The 21,114-nt window shown below is 41.9% G+C and overlaps 1 protein-coding gene across 4 annotated transcripts in view; it reads left to right on the top strand.

Annotated features, from left to right (window-relative positions):
• Positions 1-21,114, top strand: part of SPECC1 (sperm antigen with calponin homology and coiled-coil domains 1) — an 82,498-nt gene that overhangs the window by 4,843 nt on the left and 56,541 nt on the right. For 2 of the 4 annotated variants that reach the window (XM_052689016.1, XM_052689020.1), the window contains exons 1-3: positions 4,070-4,197; positions 13,451-13,631; positions 15,607-15,742. In XM_052689016.1, the coding sequence (XP_052544976.1) occupies positions 13,485-13,631; positions 15,607-15,742 (283 nt within the window). In that variant the 5' untranslated portion in view covers positions 4,070-4,197; positions 13,451-13,484. Of the gene's footprint in view, positions 1-4,069; positions 4,198-13,450; positions 13,632-15,606; positions 15,743-21,114 lie in introns of those variants that run through there. The other 2 variants (XM_052689021.1, XM_052689017.1) reach the window with 2 other exon arrangements.

The raw sequence follows: 21,114 nt of genomic DNA, 5'->3' as shown, positions 1-21,114 counted from the left end.
TCCCAGGTGTCCCTCGCATTCCCTCCTGCAGGTTTCTTAACAGTTATGCTGTATCACAGCCATTAATGCTGGAGGAGATGAATCTCTATGTTTGAGAGCTTCAAGTTTCAGGCAGCAGTGAGTGCAGTCGTTCAAACAAGTTGACTGGAAGCAATCAGTTAATTTAGATTCCCCCTTTTTCCTGCATTTGATTAGGCCACCAAAGCCAAATCTTTGTGCTGCAGTTCTGGGTGCCTATCAGTAACAGCAGGCCCAGCTTCTGCAAAGCTGCTGACTTCCTATTGGCTGGGGCTGAAATCAATGAGTGCTGTAGATCCTTACCAGCTCTTGATGCATTGTCAATAAATTAAGTGCCTTTGTTTCACTGTCTTTAAAACAGGTAAGGGTTACCAAGCTGCTGGTGCTGTTTAAACTATCTAAAAAAAAAAAGAAATAAGAAATGCAGAGTAAGAACAAGAATGGAACTTCAGGATATTATTGTATAGAAAACCAAATCTTGCAAATAGCTTTTTTTTCTTCTGAAATCCTGATCTTCATTAGAGGGCATGTTAGTCTTCTGGGGTTTGAGCTCCTTGTGCTTCATCACTTTTCTCACTTAATTTGTCCTAGTTCTTGCTGCTGCTGGGCTCCCTGTGATGCACACTTTGCATCTAGGCATGCCCTGCAGTTCTGGTTCCATTCAGGGTCTGTCAGCACTTCCAAATCCTTCCAAAACAAAGCTGGCACCTTGGCTCTTTTATTTCTATCTCCCTGAAATGCATCAAGAAGTTCAAAGCAGTGGGATGGGGCGTTCCTATACCATCCCATTGGGGTTTCTGCTTCGAAGGCAGCCTCCAGCACACATCATCTTTGATCCATAATTTTCCTGCACAGCTCTCCATTGTCAGTGACCAGCAAAAACTTAAAGAAGTGATTTTTCTGTTCATCTTTCTAATGGGTGCCTGTTCTGATTCCTCTCCTGTAAGGTGATCAAATGCTGGCTTCTCCAACATGAAGTCTGTCCTGGCCAATAAGGAGAGAGAGCAAATCGGGTTGTGCAGTACTTTGCCTGTGTAGGTAGTAAGAACTTGCTGTGCAACTTGAATATGGTAATTCTGTGTTGTTAATGCTGTGTTAGAGCCTATGCATCAGAAAACTAACAGTGAAGAGCAATAAAGACCAGGGGTGTTGTTCTTCTAAGTCTTTTAAATTTCATTACTGGAATAAAACAGTTAAGTGAGAAAGAACACTGGAAATCTTATCTCCCCTTTCAGGGAAGAGAGCTGAGCATTGCGTTTTTCACACACTGAGATGTATCTGCATTTTGAACAGAGGAGCAGCTGTAGTAACACTGCCTTTGGTTTGCTGCTGTGCCTCTTATGGCTGAGAATTTTTCTCTGCAATTTTCAGATGTCCCTACGCCAACTTCTCTAGATACGTGTGTGGAAAAAAGCAATGAGGCTTTTATTTTATATGTATGTATTGCAGAGAGCTTGTGAATATTTCTTTGCCATGTAGATTTCCTTCCTCATTCTGTCATGTTCTGTGGGTTGGATTTTTTTGGTGGATAGATGTCTATTAACTCTTCAGTGATTTGGATGGAGATGACAGAAATACTGCAAGATGCTGGCTCCTCTCACAGACTCTTACATTTGAATCAGGCAGTTTCCTAATTCTATTTTTGACGTACTTTGTGGCTGTTCCCTTGGAAATTTTCAAGTTGTTGTCTGGTCTTCTGAAATTTTGGCAATAGGCAACAAAGGAAGCTGCTTTCAAGCTGCTTTTTCTGTCTCTTGTAGCACTCCATGTTCCATAAATCATATCTGCTTTCTTCCAACTTTAATGATTCTAGTTTCTTCCAGCAGAAATGTTTGCTCTGGTTGCAGGTCAAAGCTGGTAGCTGTGCCACAGGGTACGTGCTGCAGGTGTACACATGGGGAAGTGACATTGCAGGAGAAAATCTGAGTTCCCCCATTGAGTGTAGGCAGTATTTCTTGTGCTAGTGGAGCCTTCCTGGCAGCAGTTCCAGGACTTTGCTTTTTCTATCCGCCCATTCCATCGGCAGCAGCATCTTGTTAGCCGAACAGCGGTTGTTTTTGTCAGGATGGAAAGCGGTGCCCCATGATTCATTCTGCACATGTCTGCTGGCTGCTTGAACTTCCTGACATCTGTAGTGGAACTGAGAAAATAAAGAAGTTTGTATCAGTTACGGAGGAGGAGGAGGAAAGGGGAGTAAATACTGACCAAAGCCACGGCCTCAATCCACTTACACCTGCTGTCTGGTGCAGACTTTCCCTTGTAATTACTCTTGGCACATTACTGTCTGCAGTTATAAAACCAAGTCTTATAGCTGAATTACAGACTTGCTTTATAAAAGATGTTGTTATTGACATAATAGCCTTGCTTACGGAATCTCTGTCTCTGTAATTAAGGTTGTTGCATGCACAAAAGCAGTTAAAAATAGTATAAATGTCTGTAAATGCAAAGATACTTTTCATTTGTTCCTCCTATGAGCCTTTTTTTTTTTTTTCCATGCAGCATGTACGCTTGAGTCTCAAATGAGCTGTGCCACTGGAAGTTCTGCCCTTTGCCCATTCCTTTAAGTTATGTGCTATCCTATTTGTTCCTGTGAAACTACACCAGTGATGCAGGTTGCACCATAAAGCACCTGCAGTCCTCACATGCAGGGTTATGAAGGTGCACTGGTGAGTGAGATTCAGTCTAACTTTCGTCCCTTGTTAGAAGAGCTGGTGGGTTTGACCAGCATGCAACCAGTGTGCCATCTGTTCATGTGTTTGTCTGCTGACCAGACTTACTGGTTGGGTGAGAACCTGGCAGTTTGTTTTTTATTTATTTTTTTTTAACAAAGAAATAAAGAAATTCATATTGCTGCTGAAATTTTCTCATCCTGGCTGTGTGAAAGTAATTATGGTTAATGCCCTGGACAGGCCGCAGGCTTTCTTTATGACCTCAGCCAACTCATTTTAGCTGTCTGTTTCTGGGCTCTTTGTTCATTAAACAGAAATGCAGTTTTTCAGTTCAGAAGGTTTTGTGTTGAATAATTCTTTGGTCTAAGTGAAGAGATCAGATGAATGTAAGTGCTACTGAAAAACTCAATAAACAAATGTATGTCTGGTCTTGCTGGGCCTGGGGAAATTGTGTGGCACTATTCTAGCAAAACTGAAGTATGTAAATGCCGTCAGTACTTTTCATTTCTATTCAGCTCTGAAGGTTGTCCAGTGCCAGAGCAGAGCTTCTTGCAGCCTGCCTTACTGTCTATGCATGTGTCACTGAAAGCGGTGTTGCTTCCTTAGGAGGAGAAACGCCATTTGTGTAGATGGCAACACCTGCCATGGCTTGGTTAATATGAATGACAGAAAGTACTGCTCTCTTATCTGAGCTGTGAATAATCTCAGACTCTAAATATCAGATGTATAGAAATAGGCATTGATAAATTCTTCTGCCTGTGATGACCCAGTCCGTCCTCAGGTACTGAAGAAACTGGCAAAGCAGGCTGGGTCAGGTTGGTACTGCAGGTATCTGAGCTCCCAGCGTCAGCTGTCCTGGTTGGGTGAGTGCTTAGGGGCTTACAGCTGATCGTGGGTGCCTGGCACCCACCAGACATTGACCAGTGATGCTCTCAGTGCCTGATCTGTCACAGCCTCTGACACTTTCCTTCCTGTTTTCAGAGACTACATTTTCTTCAGAAAGATTAAGCAAGTGGGTTGTTGATCCCCCTCATTCTAGTCCCTAAATAGAGACCAGACTTCTTGGTCAGCTCAAGAAAAGTCACTCAGGATTGACTCCAGCTATTTCTGCTAATGTGTCTGCCCAGGGTCCAGATCTGCTTTTAAGGATGGTGAGATATTGAAAGAAAACTTTGATCTGCTTTAATCCGTGAAGCATCTCTGTGCTTTTGAAATGGCTTTCTTGAATAAATCTGCCTTGCTTTGATGAAAATATAATATTTCTCTTTCCCCTGAGTAAGCAAGTGTGCATATATGTGTGCGTGTGTGTGCTGAATGCCAAAGTGCTGGTGAAGCCAGCTTGCTTCCGTATGTGAATCATTTCTCAAGCAGCTCTCTGTCTCGCTGCAATGTGGTTTTCCTCTCAGGGAAGCGCTCAAGCCCTGTATTTTCAGTCTGGCTTGCACATGCTGTCAGAAGCTAGTGGGAGACAGTTTTCTTCTTAATGCAGAAAAGAGGACAAGCTTTCACTGTAAGTATTTTACTTTCTAAGCTGGGAATATCTGTATCAGGATTGTAGGAATGTCGGCATGTCTTAGAGTGAATGAGCCTGTAATGCTCAGCAGTACTTTTTTTTTGTATTTACTCTAATTAAACTTAAATTGCATGAAACGCAAATATGTAGAGTGCAAACAATTCTGTGTTACAGAAAATAGGCTGGGGGTGATCTAGAAGTCGTGACAACTACCAAAAAGTGAATCTGGAGAGCTGGCTACTGTGTTTTCTCCTGCGTGGCTTCAGAGAATTGGGTGACAGAAGGGCTGAAGCTATTTCTGTGCCTGCATCTCCTTTCTTCTCTGGGAGCCGAGTGTTGCGTTCCAGCAGTTAAACCAAGCAGGAGCATGAGCAGGCTTTCCTCTGCTACTGCGTGTTCACGCAGCCCATTGAGGAAAGGGCAGAAAGGAACAAGCTGCTAAACAAATAGCTTTGGCAGCTCGCTTCTCCGCAGGGGACCAGTGACAGCACTGCAGAGCCTGCCAGACAGTCCCATCCCGTAGCACCAAAGCATGCAGCTGCTCTGGGTTTTGCAGGGCCCTTGAGCTGTACCACTTTGACAGGTGGCCTTAAAAGTATACTCTGGGCTGAAGCATGTTTGTAATAATGGCAGTGTTTATATAGCATGTAACATAGCTTTGCAAAGTTGTGGAGAGAGATGTTAATTACCGTTCTGTATAAGTAGCAGTAAGGGATTACTGGTAGAACTGGTTTGAAAACAGGGATTCTCTACCACCTTCTCTTGTGTGCTGTCTTAAGTTCTTATGAGTGTCCCCTACTAGTTCTTTGTTTCACCTCCAGGATGCTGGTCCTCTTCTACCCTTTCTAAACTGTGAAGCACTTTCTGTCCCTGTAAGCTTAGCTGTGGAGAGGATGTCTGATTTGCAGAAATATGCTGGGTTTTTTCACAGCGTGGCAGATGACTAACGCAGGGATACCTCATCCTAACGTGCACACATGTACTACCTCTTCACTTTCCTCTGTTTTAAAACAATTTCATTTCGTTATGCAGCACACCACAGTGGGTCCTTTAGTCCCTCAATGGTCCAGTAACTCATAGTCACAAACCCCTGATACTGTTATTTAGATCTGTTCAGTTCCTGTTCAGTATGACTGTTTTTTAAATTCAGAAGTCTTCTAGCTTCTCCTTCAGGTTTAGAATTTAGTACTGTTGTCTTCCCAAAGTAGCCTTTCAGCTTGAAGTTTACAACATCACTCGTAAAAGTTCAGGAGTTCCCCATTTCCTAATTTTAATAAATGGCCTTCTCAGCACCTTGACAGAGGATAAATATCTCCTTAAGGAATGGCTTCCAGATCTCAATTATTTCCCCCTGTTGCGATGGGTGGAAAAGGGGAATCAGGGAAACATCCCAACATGTGGCAATATTTTGGAGCTGAGGGCAGAAGCAGGAGGAATCTCGAGGCAGTGCACTGGCTGTGGTGTCACCCAGCTGTGCATCACACACACAGGAAACTTGCCAGTCTGTGTTTATGTACCAGTTAGTTGTACTGTGCAGTGACCTGCTGTGCATCTCTGCCATCCTAAAAATGGGCTCATTCCTTCCCTTTCTTGTACCTCTATCTATCCTCCTATGCTGCAGAAAAACGTAATTGCAGGTAATTACCCATAAAGCCACTTATAATTATTCTTCATTTCTCTAGCAATTATATAGCTCTTGCTCTATATAAAATGAAACCTTTTCCTTCTCCTTATGAGTTGACAAAACACAAGTGTTAACCGTATGTGTCACTTTCTTTGTGCTGTATTCACTGGGGCAGCAGTTCAAAGAACCTGGGTTAATGGGCAGTAGCTACTTTGAAATGGTTCAAAAACATTTTGTTCTCAATGTGCAATATACTGAACATAAATTAAACCCTTGTATTCAGGGCAGGGACGTGGTGGGGAAAGCCCCGAGTGACCTAATTCTCTGTGGTGATGGCGATTGCAATTCCAGAAGCTAGGAAATTCAGGATCATGGCATCGTTTTCTCCCTTCTGGGGAAGATTGTCATTTATTGTGCAACCTGTGCATAGGCCTTCCATGCTTTATGTGCCTTCCCAGCTGGAGAACATGCTGCCTGTGCCCACTTCCCTTCTTTCAGTGTTTCCATCCTACCCTGCATGGTTTTTTTTTCCTGATGTGCAATAATCAGTAGCACGGTGCATATGGGTTCAGAGTTGCCACATTCAAGTTCATATCTCTGTCCTGCAGTTAGTGGAAGACCCTACCTGCCTTTTGGATGAGACAGCATCCACTGCAACCAGAGAAGCACAGCAAACTGCTTCCTGCAGGCCAGCACATGGTTGTGCTTCATCAGTTCAGGTCTCGTGCCATCCAGCTGGTAGCTGCTGCTGTTGTCTGGAGGACATGCGAGCAAAACGCTGACAAATCAGCTGATACCTTTGCTTCCCTATCCCTGTATTTTCTGTATGATGGAAGGTCACTGGGAGGTAGCACAGCTTCTCTTCTGAGATGCGTGGTGGTGGCTGGTTAGATAATCAGCGTGAGGAAGGAGGGGGCGGAGAAGATTGAATATCCATGGACAAACAGAAGATGGTTCTCAGCTGTTTCAGAGCACAGCGTTAGCTTGGTGGGTTTCTTGTATGATTTTTGGTCCTGTTTTATAAATGATCAGGAATGTAGAACAAGGAGAAAAGAAATACAGCTAAATATCTCCTCTGTCCATACACGCACTTGAGGGTTTTACTGTAATTTCTGTGTTCTATATGGGATCTAACTAAGCAAAAAAAAGTCACAAATCACAAACTCCAGGGAGAATGTGTGTAGGGATGAGCAGCAGGATGTGTGCTGCTCTGTCTGTGCCTGGAAAAATCATCAGTGACACCAATGGCTGGTGTGGGAAGAGAGCATTTTGTTCTGAGCAGTGCTGAGAAGCAGAGCTGTGAGGTTGCTGACCTGGAGCCTGTCAGCAATGTTGGGATGGGTCAGGAGGTGGAGTTGCTGACCAGAAACTCGTCCTTTGTGGCTACCTGGAACTGTCATCACTTGGACCATTTCTGCTGTTATTTACATGTCTTCATAACCATCTGGTGTATTTATACACTGATTATTACGTATCTATTTTAGAGAATTACGAACGCTGAGAAATAAGCAGGAAATGCTTTAAACAACACAAACAACCAGAGATTGTCCTACCTCAGTAACCAGTGGTGCAGAAACTGTCTCTGAGAGGTAAAGGGGGGGTGTCCATAGGCTGTGAGCTTCTCACTGGTGCTGTGAAGGGAAGGGGGAGGAACTGGCTCTGCTGTAGTTCCTCATGCTGTGGAGGAAGGGAGCCCTGTGCTCTACTAAGAACGTTCTTATCTGAGGCTGTATTGAAGGCTTTCTTCTGAGATTTTTAGGAATCCTGCAGAAGAACAGATTTTGTTCTGTTAGTTGCTTGTTCTGTCCTTGAAAAATGCCTCAAAAAGCAAACAATTTTCAGATAACAGCGGAGATGTTGGAGGTGTGACCCTCCAGCTGTATCAGAACTACTGATGGTCAAATTCTTGGAGTGCTGCTTTGTTCTGTATTCTTCCAGTGATGAGTTTGGTGACCTTGGGCATGCTTTTCCATTTGTGCTTGTTTTCTATCTAAAATCAGTCTAAGATTTTAACTCCATGCAAAACTGTTTGGATTCTTTCACTGCTTGACTGTGTTACTGCACTTTTTTTTTTTTTTTTTTGAGCTACTGAAATTAAAAAAAAAAACAAAAACACAAAAACATTTTTGCTTGAGGCATGCATAAAACCAACCATTTTTTCCCTGCTGTAGCAGTCTGGACATGAAAATCTCAAGGTGTTGTCTTGTTGTCTTGTTCTTTACCATCAAAACATGAAAATGCAACCCCAAATGCAATGGGAAAGTATGTCTACTGAGATAGACCAGAGGAATCAGCTGCCTGAGTGATTGGGGTCAGGTTTAAAATTGATTCTCTGTTTTTTATGGCCAGCAAGAGTGTCGAGTGTGAGGTGCTGGCACACTTTACCTATTACCTATTCCTCTGGGTTGATTTTTGGGTGGAAGAGGGTGATCTGACTTGTGGTTTTGAGGGATTTTTAATGCAACTGCAAGGAAAGTTAAGCTTTGCACTGGAAAAAGTTCCAGCAAGTCTGTTTGGACGAGTAACAGAGGATTGGTGCTCTGAGATAGTATGCTTTCAGTAAGTATGATGCTAATGGAAACTAAATGAAAAGAGGATGTTGAGGACAGAAATATTACACACAGAGCTGAAAGGAACTGATACCTAAGGAAAATTGCTAATGATGACCACAAGGGAGTAACAGATTGTTTTTGATTGTTTGTCTGGTCTTCCTTGCAGATAGAACACAAAAAAGCAACCCCCACCCTGGCAATTCCTGTGTCAGACTGTGGGCTTCCCTGGTATTGACCTGGATGGATTCCAGGTATCAGCCCGAAAACCAAACATGACTCATATGGAAGCATCTGTCAAGCCTGAAAATGAATTTGTGTGAAAGGCAGAAAATCATTCTGCTTTAGCATAAAAGGCTGTCCTGCTGTACAGCTTTCTGCAGGCCAGAAGGGAAGGTTTTGCACTTTTTGGAACTCACTGTCCATCTCTGTGTTCCAGCTGATAGTTTGATGATGGAGTTTGGTTATGTTAGGAGGACAGCATGAGCATGATGCAAATTTTGCATGCCAAAAACAACAACAGCAAACAGGAGAATTGCTTTGCTTTCATGAAAGTTTGTACTGAAGGTCCTGGAATAGTCTGACATCTTGATACAATAAAAGTAAATGAATTATAGGAAAATGGCACTGGGCTGGGGCTCTCAACCAACCTGACTAACAGACAGCTGTCCTTTGAGAGTCTTCTCTCCAAAGGTGGTCCTTTTGGCCTCATTTTTCAGAAATGGGCGTTCATGGGTCTCAATGAACCTGCCAACTCATACATTACTCATTACAGGTGAGTGTTATAAAGAATGTTGACAATTATTCTTCTCATTTGTTTGGCCAAAGCAACTTGAATGATTCTACTTTATAGCTGGGCTGCTCTATAGAGTAGGCAGCATTGCACACAGAGATGAGCACTGAAACCTAAATCATGTGAAATACAGGAGTACAGAACTCTGTGCACGTCCTCCTTCTTCTCTGGGACTTTCTTATGGAAATTAATTTCTGCAAACGTTACTGAGATCTGTGTACTTAGCAGTGGAACTGCTGGGTTTCCTGGTTGTAGAAAATTTCTGTTGCCATTCAGTTCAAACTAATCTTATTTAGTTATTCAGAGGAAAGCAGCCTTTGACAGCCAGCAGAATGTTTCCTAGAAGTTTGTTCATCAAGATGGGTGGATTCCTCCTTTGATGGATAGCCAAGCCTTGAGATCCAAGGGACCTGCTGCTGTTTCTGCTGATGCTGACTGCCTGTGGAGTTGGAATAAATTCTGTATCCAGTTTTTCTAGCCGTAAAATGGGAACGTAGAATAGGCTGGTTTTGAAAACTTTTATTAATAAGTGCATGCAGACTGACTGATGAAGAATCGTCTAGGTTTTCCATCTTTAATAAAACAATAGCACTGTAAGTAAAATGGACCATTTTTCCACTCTAAAGCTTCCTCTGGCAACTTCCAAGACAGTCCACACTGAGATTGTCCAAATCCCCTTAAAAAAACCAGTGAGTTAGGCTGTACTGTACAGTGTGGCCTGAACTGTTAGAGACTGATGCCTGCAGAGAATCCTGAGAATTACTGAGAGGAAAAGCTCCATCAGGACCAGCTTTCCATTTTTATAAGCCCTCCTGTTATTTCATTTGCAGCGCCCATTTCTGACAGGAAGGACACTCAGACACCAGTGTTCTTTGGTAGGAAATAATTATTGAAAATACATTTTTTTAAAAAACACCTTCAGTCTAATTCTGGAAGTTACTGGTAACAGAATTGATTTTTGCTACTCTTAAGCAATACGTTCTTGGCATGAGTTCCCACTTACTTCAGCATGGGGTTGCTCCTTGTCTTTGGTTCATGTGCATTTTCAGAGCACAGCTCCAAGCAGAGCGTTCTGCTGGGCTGTAATTGCAGCCCACTCAAGAGCTGCTCTGGCTGACAGCAGAGAGAGGCAGGGCTGGGATCTGTTTGCTCCTAAGGAAAGCTCCTGGAAAATGTGAAGAAAGAAATGAAAATTGTAGAAATCTGGACATTGCTTATGAAGTCGTCATCTGGGAGAGCGAGCAGGAGTGTGCTCATCTGAATGTGTGAGACATGAGGGATGCAAGAGCAGTGATTTTTGTCCTTGCGTTTGTGACAGCAGCTTCACTGCATCTCTTGTGTAAAGCAACTTTTATTTTTATTATTATTTGCTTTTTATTTACTTTTATTTATTATTTTCCAGATTTCCCTCTGTGGGGAGCCTAGAAATCAAGTCAGGATCTCTCTGGGGTTCTTCTGAAAGGAAACGCTGATATTTATTTCAAACATAGCAGGCTTCTCTCAAAGCATTGTACACTAACTGGGAGCCATTACCCACTGGTGCACAAACACAGGTTCTGTTTCATGCATGCTAACTGTCTGCAGCCACAGGAGATACCCAAGTTAACGTTTTCTTGGCAGTTCATTGCTGCCTGCCTAACTCTGTCCATGAGCCATTACTTGATACTAAACTTTTCTTGGTTTACTTTCTTGTAATGCAATGAATTGTATTTTGAGGCAGAGAGAAGCAGATGCAAACTCTTGGGATGTATTTCCTGCTCCCATCAAAGCACAGGACCGTTTTATTTGATTTCTGAAGTAGTTTTATTTGGCACTTCTCTGGAAGCAGTGCTTCTAATACTGCGTGTCGCTTGCCTGAGAGCGAAGCCTGCATAAGAGGTGTGAAACTTGTCTTTATTCTTTGAAGAATGAAGGCTTGTGGGAAATGCTGGGGTTCCACTTCACAGATGGAAACCTTTTTATCTGCAGTAGAGGTTCAGGTTAGTCAATGGCATCAGAAGCATCAACTTCACGTTTTGCAAATGCTGATTCCCGTATAAATTTGTGAAAACTAAACACTGAACAAATCCAAACATCCTCTTCTCTGTGTTAGTTTCATCTCTTTGATGTGGTACGTTATTATTAAATCCAGATGGCTCAACTCTGCTATCACCACTCGATAAAGCTGCTTTGCTGCAGGCTACTGGCTGCATATGGCTTCAGGTTTGTTTTGTTTTTTTGGTACCTCCTCCTTTGGCTTCCAGCACTGTGTCCTCATGAGCATCTCTCTCCACTGCAACTTCAAAATGCCACAGGTGACTCAGAATTAAATTCTTTTGGGCACCAAGAAAGCATCTGTGCATCTTAAGGCAGGAAAGTATGAGGTAATTATGAGGAAATCCAGCGGGTATGTGCAACCACTGACTGTACAAAAACCCAGATCTGCATAATTTGGAGATTAATCAGGAAGATAGCTTGCATCTGTAATTGCTTGTTCACCCATATAAATGCAGTGAATGTATGCTCATTATAAAGCAGTTTATTACAAACATGCAAGCACTGAAGCTCCTTTAGGTAGATCACAGAGTCTGGAGATGCTAAATATTTTTTATTGTAATACGGTTTACGTGTCTGTCCAGGCTTCAACAAAGCAGCCAACTGATCAGTATGATTATCAACAGAAATGGTACCACTTTCTTCTCTGTGAGATCAGTTGATGGCTCTATGCTGTGTACGTGTTGAGAATTTTAATGGAGGAATATCTATAGTTGGTAATAATGCTAGCCAGTAATGTTGTAATTTCTTTATTGAGCAGCTGACAGGTTAGAGCTGCAGGGAAAGCAGGCAAACCTTGCAGGAAGCACTGAGGATAAACAGCAGCTGCCACTTGCTGGCTGTGGTCTGTCAGACAGCAGCACAGCACCTGATGTTCCCTTTGCCTCTGTGCTGCAAAGCACTCCTTGAACAGACCGTGGTGGCACACGGAAGCTGCTGTAAGTGCTGACTGTGTCTTGTCCCTTAAGTGATTTGCTTTCCATGTGCTCAGTGAGTGCTATTTGCGAATGTGAAATCATGCAGAAAGTAAGCTGTGGGATAAAAAAGTGACCTAAGCCCTTCTACTGACTCAGCCAGGAGGAAATTGTTTTGGCACCTCTGTCACAGGGTTGCCATCCAAGGTCATACCTGCCCAGCTGGACTTCTGCGTGATAAACAGCAGGCACTTACTGCTTGCTTCGTGCTTTCCCCTTGATGAGACTTTGATCTGTTTGTAGATCTTTGGATATTACCTGTTTAACATAGGAACAAGTTGGCTTCTGTCAACACAGGACTGATATGTAACTGCATCCTGTGTCTATTTTAGAACTGAAGCTGAAGAAGAGAGATGTTGCTCATACTGAAGTGTGGAGGAGATAGCAGGCAATCTCCTCTCCCTCACACTCCCAGCCCTGCAGGCTCGTGGGACTTCAGGAATATAGATATAATTATTTTATTCTGCTCCTGGTTTGGATTGGGGAAATGGAGGGTTGAAAATGTATGGATTTAGGTCCACAGGAGTTGAGCTACTGAATTCTCAGCAGTCTGCTTACTGAGAGAGGCAGAGTAGTTTTTCTTGCTGGCAACTCAGCTATAATAAAAAAAAAAAAAATCTATTTCCTGATCCTGGCAGGATTTCTCTCTTGCATAAGCATATCTCTGAGGAATAGTGGATCTGCTTTTTGTTTTATTTGCAAGAAGTTGTTATTTTTACCATGGTTTGTAGATCTTGGTATTGCGAAACACATCTTCATCACTGTGGCAACATCAGCTGCTTCTGTAGAAGACTGATAAGTTAAAGATATAATATTCTCTGTAAGACTGAGGAAATTTGCTTCTCATGTGGCTTTTTTAAAAGAGTAGTATTTCAGTTGAAGATGTTCTAGATCTAACAGTGAGGAAGAGTTTTCTTTTTATGCCAACGCTGTCTCAGTTGCTGTAGGTTTTCTCACACGTGTCCTCAGTTGCTCTTTTGTTGAGCTTTGGCATTCGTGGGTTTTCTGCTGTGGTTGACAGAGGTTTCTGACTTGCAGAGTCCCAACAGAAATCCTTGTTCTGTCTGTGTTGTTTCATGTTTCCAGTCATTGTTAAAAGTATGAATGGCTGCAGCCTGTATATTAAAGAACACTATAGGCTGAGGTCTTATGTTTATAAAAGAAGGAACAAAATTTGACCAATCCTTTTCAGCTCTTTAAACTCATGCCAAGTATCTCAGCTTTGCTCTCTCAGATGAAAAGACACTTTTTTAACACTTTTTTTTTTTTTTTTTAGGGTCTGTAGACTGAGTTACTGGGAGGGAGAAAAAATGAAGAGTACTGCCAGGCCTTGGAGTGCAGTGTCAAAGCAAGGAAGCCATGGGGTTGACAGAGGAAAGTCACTTTCCACCGCTTCATCAGGGATGAAGACATCCAAGTCCTCGACTTCACTCGCCTTCGAATCTCGGCTCAGCAAGGTACTAAATCCAGTCAGGGCTGTGCAAGCATTTCTGCCTTGTTTTTTGCACCTCTAAGGGATGCTGCTGAAGAGACTAGTCCAGAAATTAAATTAATTTGCATATATGTTAAATGCAGAGGGTTTTCTTCCTAATTACAGCTAATATTTTCACACTGTTGAACACCTGCAAATGCAAAATCATCAGTTTACATAGGTCACTCCAAAAGTAATGCCTCCGATTTATTTCCATGGAAACTGTGGCAGGTACAGAGCACAGCAGCACTACTTGACAGAGCAAATTCTCAGCTACAAAATCCAATTTGTCAGCATAGTCACCACCATTAGCTATGAACCAGTGAAGAACGTGAATCTGAATGCCACATTTGTTTAAAAACAGAAATAAAAAAATCTGCTCCAGTGAAGGGGATCCATTGGCCATGTCATCACTGCTGAAATGCCTCACTGTTCTCACATCTACTGTTTGGTCTCCATCATCATTCAGCAAGCACTGATGAATGCCACAGGTGCAATTTTTTCTGCACGGAGGTATTAGGCACCTTTGCCTCATCTGCACTGCATGTCAGTGTTTTGTCAGACTGCCTCTCTGCTGCCATCTGTTGCACGGCAACAAAGTTCAGTCAGTCCTGGTGGAAAAATTCAGCCTCTACTGCTATGCCACCAACATCTGCTGTGAACATCATGGTCCAACATCATAAAATAGGAGGCATTGCTTTCAGAGCATCCCTCTAGTATATTTGAAAAAAGAGAGTTAGGAAAAGCTAACAGTTGCTGCTGTAAAGGAGGATTCATTGACTAAGTTATGTAGAGAGGTTGCTGAGGTCTCTAAATTGTCAGAAAGTTCAAATTATTCCTTTCTGCTTCTAAGGGGGAGCTGAAAAAACTTCTGGCAGAAGGTGAAACATTGTTTGGTTTCCGGAAGCAGATCAGCAGCAGCTTCTGAAACTTGCATGCTCATGGGGTCCAGGAAGCCACAGACTGAGTCAGAGAGAAAAAGGAGAAAGAATTGGAGTTGAGAGAGATCTTATTTTGCTTTAAGATTTTACATTTCGAAACTGTTAACTAGGTGAATGTTCATCATCATGTGCATTCTTTTTCAACCTGAGCAGTGGTTTTCAGCCTGTGGCTTGTGGACCCCCCTTGTGTCACTAAAAAACCTCTAAGAATTTGGTTTTGATTTGTGAAAACAGCTTAGGTGTCCACAAACTGTGAAGGATAGGAAAATACCCTTCTGAGGAGTCTCTAGCTTTGGTCTTTTAGAATGCTTTACTTTCAAGAGAAATGCATTCAGGTTTTTATCAGAAGTACATAAGCTGTGAGAGGTACAGAAATGGGGAAGCAGCTGACCAAAAGTTCTGAGATGATTTGGTACTTAAGTGTTCTGCTTTAGAGTAAACTTAAAAGCAAATCTCCATCCCAAGAAAGGCAGCACAGCAACAACAGTTCCTTGCTTTCTCTTGAACAATAAGGCATGTGAATAATATATAGTGATATCATATACCATTTTTAAAAATATACTGTAAAGTAGCATGTCAGGCAAATAGTTCTTCTTTCATGACATGGAATGTGTCAGCTGGCACCGAAATGCAGAGACCTAAATATTTCAGTAATTGTAAACCAGTGAGGAAATCCAATGGTTGCTGTTCAGGGCAGCATCTGAGAAGCTGGCAATACCCAGTACTCTACTACTGTAGACTTTTTTCTCCCATCATCTTAGTTACTTGCTAATTTAAACACTTGTTCCTGTTTTTCATCTTTGGTCTTGAAACAGTATCGTCCCTTAACCCACTTCTCAAAAATCTAGAATGCAATACAAGTAATATAAAAATAAATTGAAAATAAGGTAGGATTTTTAGCAATATTTCTGCTGGGTTACTTAATGAAAACGGTCCTTTTCTCCCATGAACCTGGCTTTTGGAACGGCTTCATGGGAACTTCTGATTCTTCTGGTTGCTCACAAAATCTCTTTCTTATAGCTGAAGAGGGCGTGCAGCGATGATATGCTTACAAAACCGGGAGTGACAGCAGCTTCTGGAGTTTCTAGGCTGAAGAAGACCATTACAACTGGAGCAATTTCTGAGCTCGCGGAGAGTCGGCTGAAGCCCAGCACAGGTTGGTACAAAGCCTACTTGATGTGAAATGCGCCTGGTTTGCTGAGAACCTGTTTGAGTTTTCCCTCTTTTCACCTTGTAGCACAGTTATAACTTACCTGCTGTAATATTCAGCATACTGAACAGGAACCTCTTGTGCCTTACGGGCTCGTGTTTTGGCGTATCCTGCTTGGTCAGTAACGCAGGGGAAGAAGAAATTGAGCGCTGAGTGGCCACGCGGTGGCACTGGCTGCCTTCTGGTAATTCGGGCTGCCAGGGGAGATGCGCAGCTCGCAGAAGGACGCGGCCATTTGAAAGCTTGTTCTTTACTTACTTAATTTTCACCCTATGTGTATACAGCAATCGCTTTTCCTTTAATTGATTGAGCAGAGAAGTTATCAATCTGTCCCTGGGACACAGCAGAATTGCAGGAACAAAGAGCCAGCGCTACCATCTTGTGTGGAGGTTGTCCTCCTAAGCTACATTGCGGCATGTTCCCTCCCTCCGTGCCATCCCCACCAGCTTGTTCCTATTGACTTCAGATCTAAGCCCATTTCTAAAGGCAGCGACACCATCTGCATACCAAGGCCTTCTGAGCAAATACTTTGTTTTCCCCTAGGAGCTCAGCAAATGCTTTCTTTTGTCTGCTCCCTGGTAGCATTTCCAGGGGAATGTGAGATGTTATTAAATTTGATCATGACCTCGCAATTTGTCACAGCCTCTGCAGGGTTTGGCTGTGAAACAGAACAATGAAAGTAACCAGAAAGAGAATTCTCATTCAAGCTTTTGTTGCTTTTTTTTTTTAATGTATGCAACCCTGTAGCCCCTAATGGAAATGATGCATCTTAACAACCCAAACACAGATCTTGTTCTGCAGTTAATTGATGTGTAAATCCTCAGCTTTAAATGTTTAGTTGTACCCACAGACATTTGAGATTTTCCAGCCAATAAAGAGGCATGATGCTAGCTAAAGATGCTTGAGAGAGGAATAACAAGGAGAGTAGAGAACCTGCACAGAGAATGCAATACAGGATCCTGGGAATACAGCCAGGGAAACAGCACTGCAGGGAGTTCAGAATGAAATACATGTGTCAGATACAAAAATACTAGCACTGGAATAGAGAGCCTCCTTCTGCATTTGTGTGTAATAACTGGATGGAGGGGAGGGGAACTGAGATTTATGATGATGACTGCTTTAAATACATGATAAAAAGGTTTCAGATAAACACTAAGAATATGTTATCCCTCAAAATTTTCTTTGAGCCTAGAGAGAAAAGCTCAGGTCTTACAGGAGCTACGCACAGCAGTGTGGATGTTGTATGTCTTAATTTTCACAGTGGTTTCATAGTCCAAAAGATTGTTTAGAAATCTGCCTAGATTCTGAGAATATTTGTCACTATCATGGCCACTAAAAGACTAGATATTAGTAAGCGAGGTTACAAGATGTAATTCTAGATGGTTGCACTGTGGAAAAAATACCAGAAGCGTATTATAATACAATGCATCATTGCTTAGAGGGGAAAAAAAATAAAATCAGTTACAGAGGACAGAACATGTTGCTGAGAACATTAAGTAGAAAGAATGCTAAGTTTCAGCTGCTGTCCTTCATTGAAATAGCATCACAAATAACCTCTGATTGTGATCAAGATGACTCTGAAATTCTAGCTGACTGTGGAGCTAAGCCAAGAAATAACGTTCCTGTAGTTGAGAAATGCAGATGTTTGTGTACACAGCCAGCTGCATAAATCTTGAAATTCTGTTCTGAAACCCCTTTCTTTGGCTCCCCTGATTTCCTTCTTCAGTTCTGCGTTTTCCTTTCACTTCTTAAATGCAGACTTTATTTCTTTTCCCTGCCTTGTTTGTGCTTTTTATGTTGGGTTTCCTTTGTTATTCAAGGGAGTGCTTTGATTATTTTACAGAAAGGAAATGTATATTAGTTCCAGGTACGTTGGGGTGATGCTCATTTGGTATTTCAGTATTTTGTAGCAGAAAAAAATGTTTCTTTTTGGGGTGTGACTGCCTGGTATTTGTGTCTCAACCTTGAGCAACAGCACATGTTCCAAATGCTGCAGATAATAAATAATTGACACCAAGATTGTGTGTTTAAGTAGGGTTATTTGTATGCTGCCCTTGGTGTGGTTTAGGTTATTCATTCTTGCCTTTTGCTGACATACACTCCCCTTGTCTGCCTTGTTGGAAGCTAACGCAGTAAATTGTAAGTGGCTTAAAGGAAGATGAAGCCAATTGCATGTCTCCAATCTTGCCAAGTGGAGCTGAGCAAATGGAACTGGAGAGGAATTCTGGCTGGGAGTTCTCTGCTGTGATGTTTGGCTTTGCCTCTGCTTGGCAGTCTTAAAACCCCCAAGTAATGGGAAACGACACACGGAGAAAAGTCTTGGATTCTGCTTCCTTACCCGGTGCTCTGGCTGTCCATGTTCTGTCCTGAGGTAGCTATTGGCTGTTATGTTAAAAACCAAATTTACAGAGGTCTTGCATTGCTTTTTATGCTTCAGAAGAAATAGAGCTGGAAAAAAACTGCAGAACAGGGAAAAGAAAATGGGGAGATCACTAATCTTGGAAAATGCTTACTGAAATGAATGCACTTGGAAAGCTATCCAACCTGTAAAGCCGTAAAGTAAATAAATTCTTGTAAAATGTTAAATATAGAAAATTATTTCATCTTCAGTTTCAGGATTATAGGAAACTAGTGGTTTTTGAGATGCTGAACCCTCAAGGTTTATAAAGGAAATAGCCTTAAACTCCGCTGTTTCACAGTCGAAGAATTCCAAAGCTGCTTGCATGGCCATTTGCTTTCTGTGAAGAGCTTTGCATGGTAATATTGACATGCAAATAGAGGGTTCGAGGTTCAGAAAGGTGAAGTTGCCTGCTCAGTGGATCCTGGAAGTCATTCCAAATCCTGTTTCTGTTCTCCTACTCCCTATGCATTCTCAATTCGAACACTTTCTGAACATTTCCCTCAAGGCTCTCTACTTTAATCACTTTCATATGCTTCCTTGCTGTTATTTCAGTGCCGGCAGTTGTTATCTGTCAGGTTCAACAACAGAAAAAAAAAGTCTTGTGCTTTACAATTTGGACACTGGAAAAGAGAGCCGGGTGTGTGACTCGGCTGTGCTGTGCACATGTAATCTGAAAGCATTTCTCACAGAGATATTGATTTCTGTATACAGCTCTGCCAGCTGGAGTATGAAGTATTGGTTATCCCTGAAATGTGAAGAACAGCTAGCTGTTCTTGTTTTCCCTGTCTGCTTCATTAGCTTATTTCTTTAAACCTAAACGAAGTCTAAAATTATATATAGAGCTATTGAATTTTACATAGAAATGTAGGAAGTCATCAATACCAGTGTTATAATTGTCCAACTTATTATTTCTAGATATCTTGGATGTTTTACAGCCAGAACAAGAAAAGAGTGTTGCTTTCTGTGCAGGCCTTCAGAGTTGATGAACATCAGTAGCTGAAGGCAGTGACAATGCAGAAATATAGGAGAGGAAAACTCAAAAGAGATGAAGAGTTAAAATGATCTCCTAAGCTTCTTGTGTTGGGAATCGAACTGCAGGTTACCTGGACAAAGCCCCCTAATCCTAAAAAGGAACATTACCAGCATTAGAAACAAAGCTGTACAAAGCATCCTGTTTTAATAATGCCAGCAATTTAAATAGTGAAAGAAAAATACTAAGAATTTTGGCCTAATTGGTAAAAGCTACGAAAGGAGACAGATCATGGAACAGTTTGTTTGGTTTGAGCAATGTACAGCTCCCATAAGGGAGGCCTCAGCTTTTGAGTTTTCTGTCATCCGTATTCGTGTGGGGTTGGCAGAGCTCGTGTCCCAGTGGCTGAATATGGTGCCTGTATATCTTCAATTCCTTCCTAGTTCTAGCTGAGCACTTGCTGTCCTTTTGTCCAACTTAATCTGTTTGCTCATCACTTTCATTTAGTCATGTAAAAAGGGAAAGGCCTGATTTCCCTCACAGGCTTGTGTGTAGCATTTCTCTGTTGATGGTGATGACGCTTAGTTAATGAGGATAACTCTTTTCTGAATTAGGATAACTCTTAATAAAAGCTTTAAAAAAAAAATCACTGTAAAATCTGGCAGTTTAATTCTTCTTAAGATGCTAATAGACCCCAATTAAAATAGAAACAAAGGAAAATGATACCTTTGAAGGACAGCGTTCTGACCTTGGGGTCCTTTTCCTTCCCTGTACATCCACTTTTGACAGGGTCTGCTTTTTGTGATCTGTCACATCAAACACTACTGCAGGTTTGCAGAGGGTTGCTGTGCTTTGCATTCAGCTTCATTACTGTCTCGTTTTTGTGAAAGATACAGACAGGTGTGAGAGGCACTAATGAGACTGGTGTGCTCTGTTCCACGAGACTCCACTAGAAACCAAATGACTGAACTCATCTGAGCTTTTCCAAGAATAATAAATATGCTTTAAAATTTCATCTGGAAGGCTGGTTGCATTTTGCTACCCTTTCCATGTACAAGAGACAGCTCTTGTGTGATGCTTCTTATCAAGAAAAAGAGATTTGTTTTTACTTCGGAAATGATATAGAAAGAAAAGAGTCAAAAAAAACAAGTGATTGTATTTGAGTGACGCCTTGACAAAGAGACAAGAAATACTGCAGAAATTTAGCACACAAAGCAACAAAAATGCTCATCTGCATTTGCACCACAGCTCCACACGTAGCTGGATGTATATATTGACACCCACATGCACTCAAACATCTGCAGGTAATGTGTTTGTGCGAATGTGAATGAATCTGAACCTTCACATCTCTGACTTAACAAAATTATTTCCCTGGGAATGAAGTAATTCAACTAAATTTCAGCACCATTGAAGATTCTAGCCTTTTTTCTTTTTGTTCAGGGCTGACGTATGATGGTTGACCAGCATCATTATTCTTTTGTTCTGTTGCTGGATGTTTTACATGAGCCTCCTTCTATAGCCAGGAATGGAATGAGAGCAATTCATTACAGTGGCTGTCTGTTGGGATTTCTGTTACCTGATTCTGTTATGGATAACAACTTCTCTGAGAGGCATTCACACACTGGCTGCAGTCATCTTGCATTATTAAACAAGTAGAAATTAACTTCTGCTGACAACGCTGTCTGCAGTATGTGCCCTTCTCATTTTTGCTGCCATCTTAATGCACTGCACAGCTTGCCTCTGCTGCACTGGGTCTGTATTAAAGCATTCTAATGTTTTGCGTGCAGCTTTCTGTTAGGACAACCTGTGAAACACAGAAGACCCTTTTCTCTCGTGTATATTCCTGAGAATGACTTTGTTGGCACATGCTTACAGCCCTGGGAGCTGAGCCAGCTAAGAGGATTTGGTGTGTGGTAGGGATACTGAAATGCAGAATCTTAGATGTAA

Source organism: Tympanuchus pallidicinctus, unplaced genomic scaffold (genome assembly GCF_026119805.1).
Source record: "Tympanuchus pallidicinctus isolate F22 unplaced genomic scaffold, pur_lepc_1.0 scaffold24, whole genome shotgun sequence".
Taxonomy (NCBI): Eukaryota; Metazoa; Chordata; class Aves; order Galliformes; family Phasianidae; genus Tympanuchus; species Tympanuchus pallidicinctus.
Note: the sequence above shows the minus strand (reverse complement) of the source record. Positions and strands in the feature narration are given on the sequence as shown.